We start from the raw sequence: 5868 nt of genomic DNA, 5'->3' as shown, positions 1-5868 counted from the left end.
AACAAATGACGGCAAACTGTGCAGCGTAGCGGAGTAGAACCGTGTGAAGTGTAAACTGGGAGTTAAAGTAAAGATGTTCTGCAATGAATAGTGCTTGCTGTATATGTTGTGAATGATGGTCATCTACTAACACATCATTTTAGCTRAATAACTGATGAGATTAGACATTGGGTTTTGCTAAAATTACTTTGCTTTGGCAGCCATCTGTAGATGTACATCCAATGATTACATTTTAAGAGTTTCAKTAAAAKTCTTGCAGTAGTTTAWGTRAATAGTAGGTAGGTAATAAAATACTTCCATGAGCTGTTTGATTATTTATTTWTTTTCCATTTGCTTGTACAAGAWCAAAWGTTTTAGCATAAAAACATTTTGCAAACCAAGGTTTTTATAGCCTAAGCTAATTTGAAATGCCTCTACCATTATTTGCATTCAAACGAGCATCATATCCAGGGTAAGACACCCATTTGGGTGCAAAAATTCATGTAAATACTCTCCAAGTTGACAAAATTATCCCATCATTTAAAGTCAATAGCAGTAGAAGCCTTCACATTCACAACATGACTTAAAGCTTTGGTTCACTGGCCCAATCCCCAAGAGAGAATTCAAATTCACAAACAATGAATAGTAAACATTCAAGCTCACTGACATCCCTCTTTAATAGACTTTAGATAATAGGTTTCAGCTGCATGAAAATGTCTTCAAATGCAGTGCCAAACCCTGCGCGTATAGCTCGTTTGAACTTGACAGTGTCTTGTTTCCATGAGCGTTCCCATTCTTTAATTCTTCCCGAGAAGAGTCACCGTTCTGGCAATTCATTTCTGATTTCCATCCAATGTTGTGCTGTTGGCATTGCTCTTCCAAATGCAGGAAAAATAATTACTTCCCTCACAGCAAGCAGGCATTAATATTAATGAGCTACCGAGGTGCACAGTGCGTCCCTAACTTCTCGTCATTTAAAATGTGAACCCGTGAGATGGTGCTCTAAATATATCTGCTGACAGATCCAGAACAGTAATGAGCTTGAATCAAACGTCTGTCACAGCATGCCGCCATTACTCCTCTGYGACACCACAAGGCTCTTCAAGGTGATGGATAGGTCAGAGGTGACTAATTTTAGCAGTTGTTGCTGTAGGTCAGATTTTCATCATTTTTCAAAGGCACAATCTGGAAGAAAAATCTAAGACTAATTTGACCTTGAGTAATGGGCTATGTCGCACTTGACACCGTGGGTGTCGAGGYACTGAGACTCAGCGACTGAGACAGATCCCTCAGTGGACTTACATCATTATTTCAGCATCCACAAGAGGTTTATATAGATTGTGGTGGAAATGTAAAGGGATAAGTGTTATTTAAATCAAATTATGCAGGAAATCAAAACTGAAATGGTTTTCAATATTTTAAAAGAGGCAAAAAGTAGAGAAGAAATAGCAATTTAGCTTTCTATGTATTGACCATAYCTATCTATGAACACCAATTGTCAAACACTATATTATTTGTATTTATTATTAAAGAAATATATACTTTTTTATTTAACAAACRTTTCTCATGTTTCAGCTGCACTCCAATATGGATAAAGGTGACGGCACTGTAAAATACATCCTGACTGGAGACGGGGCAGGCAGCCTGTTTCTGATTGATGAAAAGTCTGGAGACATTCATGCCACAAAGAGGCTGGACCGAGAGGAGAAAGCCATGTACACGCTCCATGCCAAGGTTGTGGACAGAAACACCAATGCAGAACTGGAGCCCGACACGGAATTTAACATCAAAATTCATGACATCAATGACAATGAACCTAAATTTGCAAGGGAAATATACTTTGCCAGTGTCCCTGAGATGTCTGAAGTTGGTAAGTTGAGGCTAATCTACTGTTTTCCCAAAGGCACACATTCTGGGTGTGTCGGAAAAAAAATGAAACACATGCACACCCATTTATTTAGGCAAAACAATGCATTTACGCATTTCAAAAGTTACCCTCACTCATCCACCATCAACCGAACAATGGTTTAGTCTATTCTACACCTGCTTAAGGCAACACAGCAATGACTTGACTGAAGAGCTAACCTGAATAAATAGCTGAATGATAAGTTACCTGTTTCAGCCACATATACAACATATACATCTCTGTCAGAGTCATCTTCTGCTATGTCCTGCTTGGAGTGTGACTTGAGTTTCGTAATGTGCAGGTGTGATGGTGCTTACAAATCAATAGTGTGTCAGAATGGTAAATATTTATACTTCTCATCCAACCACAATTATCCATGCCATATTTGAATAGACATTTTTGTTTCTTTTTTTCTTTAGATGAGAAGCAGCAAAACAAATCAAAGTGAAATAAAAATGAATTACTTACTGAATTTTTAAAATGTAAATAGTAGAAAGTACAAATAGCATCCCTTTTCCACTAGTATCACTTAGTGTAGTGTCGGTACGGTCAGTGTCAGAACGGGTCAGTTCAGGTGCTTTTCCATTGACGTTCCAGTCCGGTTCCAGTGGATGTGTTTTGGGCAGTTGGTGGAGGTGGTTTTTGGGTTTTTTTGGAAAAAAAAAAGTTAATGCACAAAATGAGAGATGGAAACACATTTGCTGAATAAGTTCTGAATTTTTAAATATTTGCTAAAATATTGAATTAAAATTGGATGGAAACCAACTAATGTTGCTGCTACAATTGAAAAATGTCTCCTTGAGTTGTTGTTGTAAAGSCAGCTCAGACACAACCAGTGACTCCACCCGCTAGCCAATCAGTGGCGAACAGTATTCTGACGTCACGTTTTGGTGTCAACTGGGACCACTTGGAACCACAATGAAGTAGATACTAAAAAAGGGGCTGGTTCCATGAATCTAGCCTAATGGAAAAGGCTTGGAATTACCTTAAAATGTAAGGAGTAGATTTAAGAAGCTGGCTGGAAAAATAATTACCTTATTAAAGTAGAGATAACCAAAATTTCTACTTAAGATATTTAGGGAGTATTTGTTCTTTATTACTTGACACCTCTGCATGTTAGTACGGTGGTGAGTAACTCCACCTGCGACATGGTCAAACCCGAGGAGGAGTTACAATATTATTAATATTTATTTCACCAAAAGAATTATTCTTATTTTCTCCCCTCAATGAGAAATTGAATTTCTGCCCATGGGTATGCCTACTTTATAATACCATCAAGACTGAAAGGGAGAGTTTAGTCATTTTTAAAGTGATGATCGTCAAATACGCTGCCTGGCCAAAAAAAGGTCACCACCACCAAAAAAAAGGTCACACCTCAATTTTTTGTACCGTCTTTTGCTTTGATTACGGCACACATTCACTGGGGCATTGTTTCGATAAGCTTTTGCAATGTCACAAGACTATTTTTATCCAACTACTGTTGCATTATTTTTCACCAAGATCTTGCCTTGATGATGGTAGAGTCTGACCGCTGCGCAAAGCTTTCTCCAGCACATCCCAAAGATTCTCAATGGACTCTGTGGTGGCAAATCCATRTGTGAAATATGATGTCTCATGCTTCTGTAGAAAAATAATACACCGTTCAAAAATGTCATGTCAGAATAAAGCAGGAATCCACTGGATTTCTTCTCAGTTCTTTATGTTTGTCTCTGACTCCAATCARGTTCATTCAGCATTACAGCAGTCAGGCCTCAGTGTAAGGTCTTGAGCTARAACCCAAACAAAACAGCCCAGTCTGTCCAGTCTAGATCTAAGCAGAGACTCTGCAAAACACTAACAACTTCTAAAAACACTTTTCTCCACTTCTATAATGATGAATTGACCTTATAATGTATTTCTCTTCCTGGTTACACCCTTGGAGGTGTTACTTTTTATGTCAGATGTAAGAACATAACCCAATGGAGAACACATGATAACACACCAACTCTCATTCTTAAAAAAAATACAATACTGCATGTAACATTCAGTTAATCGTTTGGATAAATTCCTTCACTACATAAACTCATGAACTCATTCACAATTCAAGCTCAATGAATCMTGGCATTGTCATCTTGGGATATGCCATGATATCAGGGAAGGAAGAATCCATTGATGGAATAACCTGGTCATTCAGTATATTCAGGTGGTCAGCTGACCTCATTCTTTGAGCACATWCTGTTGCTGAACCTAGGCCTAACCAACTGCAGCAACCTCACATCAAAGCACTTAGTTAAATCCAGGTGGTGACATATTTTGGCCAGGCAGTGTATTTAACAATAGCTGTTACTTTATTAATTGTAAAATCAAGGGAGGGTAAAGAAGAAAGAAGAAAATAATAGGCTACTGGCTAGACTGATTCTAATTTAAAGTTTTTTTTTAGGCAAATACTGTAAACCACGTTTGCTTACTTTATGTTGTTGCTCAATATGTGGCACCTTATTTGTTGACATGTAAATTGTCTTAAACTGGTTCCTATGGTTGTCAATGAAAATGCACTCTTTTCATTGTTTTGCGTAAGGACATACTGTATTTGCCATACCATAGGATCATTTATTAAGGAGAGTTTATCCTAAATGGTTCACTTCCATTTATTTTTTGGCCTGTGTATGCAGCTCAAAGTTTGGCTCAGATTTGTTGCATCTGCAGACCTTATGAGATCAAGGATAAAACAAAAAAAGTATGCTGTGTTAAAGATTATTATCTTACTACTGAACCAGACACGCTTCATAGTATTAGACTGCATCAAATTAAAACTGAAGCCCAATAGCAGTCATGCTTAAATGTCTAAAATGACACTAAAACAGGGTCCAGTCTAGCTAGTCACTAGCCAAAGTCATTTTCCAGTTTCTTCTTTTAATTATATTTTACAAGACAGATTTATGGAAGACAAGATGAAGATAAAAATTTGTAAACCATCTCTTTAACTTCTAGTATGTGTACACCATGGTTCAGGATTTTATAATAGTGATGATAAAGCCCCAAAAATGCACAAACACAGACACACAAAAAAACAAAAAACATAAAAACGATTTAAATTTCAATTCTTGTATTCATAAATTCAAAGCTTTTTTGTTTGTTTGTTTGTTTGTTTGTTTTAGGGTAGTTCTTTGTTTGGTCATGCTCATTGCACATTCAGAGTAAGTAATGCCATTTGCCATTTTTTAATAAGGAGCAGAAATATTGAAAGCTTCGATTGTCACACTCTTTCCAATTAAGTATTTGCTCCATTGCACTCTATTCCATTCAAGTAATATGAATAAATCTGTAGGCATGAATATAAACAAAGCTTATGGAAATAATGTATGCAAGTTGAAATCAATCCTCAATTATGAAACCACAAATTAATACACAAGGAGCAATCAAGAGTGAATCAAAACCCAATTGCCTGTATGACAAATAACAATCCTCAATTTGGGATTCATAAATCGATGTCTTTCGACTTCCCAGCTGCAMGGGCTCTGGGAAGAGGTGAGTCAGGGTCACAACTACTCATCTGTGGACTAATAAACTGCCTCACATGTTCAAACTGAACACATGGCTTTATCAAGTCAGCCAGCCATGAAAAATCAGCATCCGCCCCCACCTTTATGCTATCAGTGCTGGGACTAAGTGAGACAGATGTTCAAGGGGTCATTAGTATGCACAGAGACAGTCAGACCCAAACAGGACACGGCAGAGGTCTCCTGAATGCCAAGGACAGTATTTGCAATGTGGGTTATTGAAACACTTGGATGGATAAAGCGAGACATGATAGGGATGTGATTTTAATGACATGATGTTGGTGAAGAACTGAATTATTTCTAAGCTTGTATGCTTATTATTTAGATTTTTTTAGTGCAATGAAAAAGGATCATTGAKCAATTTGAAAAGCTCCTTTGTTTACTTGTGCCAGTGTGTCTGTGAAATGTGATGCTGTTTTATGCAGACATCAAACTTAAAAAAAA

The 5868-nt window shown here is 37.2% G+C and overlaps 1 protein-coding gene across 3 annotated transcripts in view; it reads left to right on the top strand.

Moving 5' to 3' along the window:
* The window catches only part of LOC106530838 (cadherin-10), a 36180-nt gene that overhangs the window by 16391 nt on the left and 13921 nt on the right, over nucleotides 1–5868 (top strand). For all 3 annotated transcript variants that reach the window (XM_014026545.1, XM_014026544.1, XM_014026546.1), the window contains one exon: nucleotides 1555–1849. In XM_014026545.1, the coding sequence (XP_013881999.1) occupies nucleotides 1555–1849 (295 nt within the window). The remainder of the gene's footprint in view (nucleotides 1–1554; nucleotides 1850–5868) is intronic.

This window comes from Austrofundulus limnaeus, unplaced genomic scaffold (genome assembly GCF_001266775.1).
Source record: "Austrofundulus limnaeus strain Quisiro unplaced genomic scaffold, Austrofundulus_limnaeus-1.0 Scaffold566, whole genome shotgun sequence".
NCBI lineage: Eukaryota > Metazoa > Chordata > Actinopteri > Cyprinodontiformes > Rivulidae > Austrofundulus > Austrofundulus limnaeus.
The sequence above is the reverse complement of the archived record's forward strand: the minus strand, read 5'-3'. Positions and strand labels throughout refer to the sequence as shown.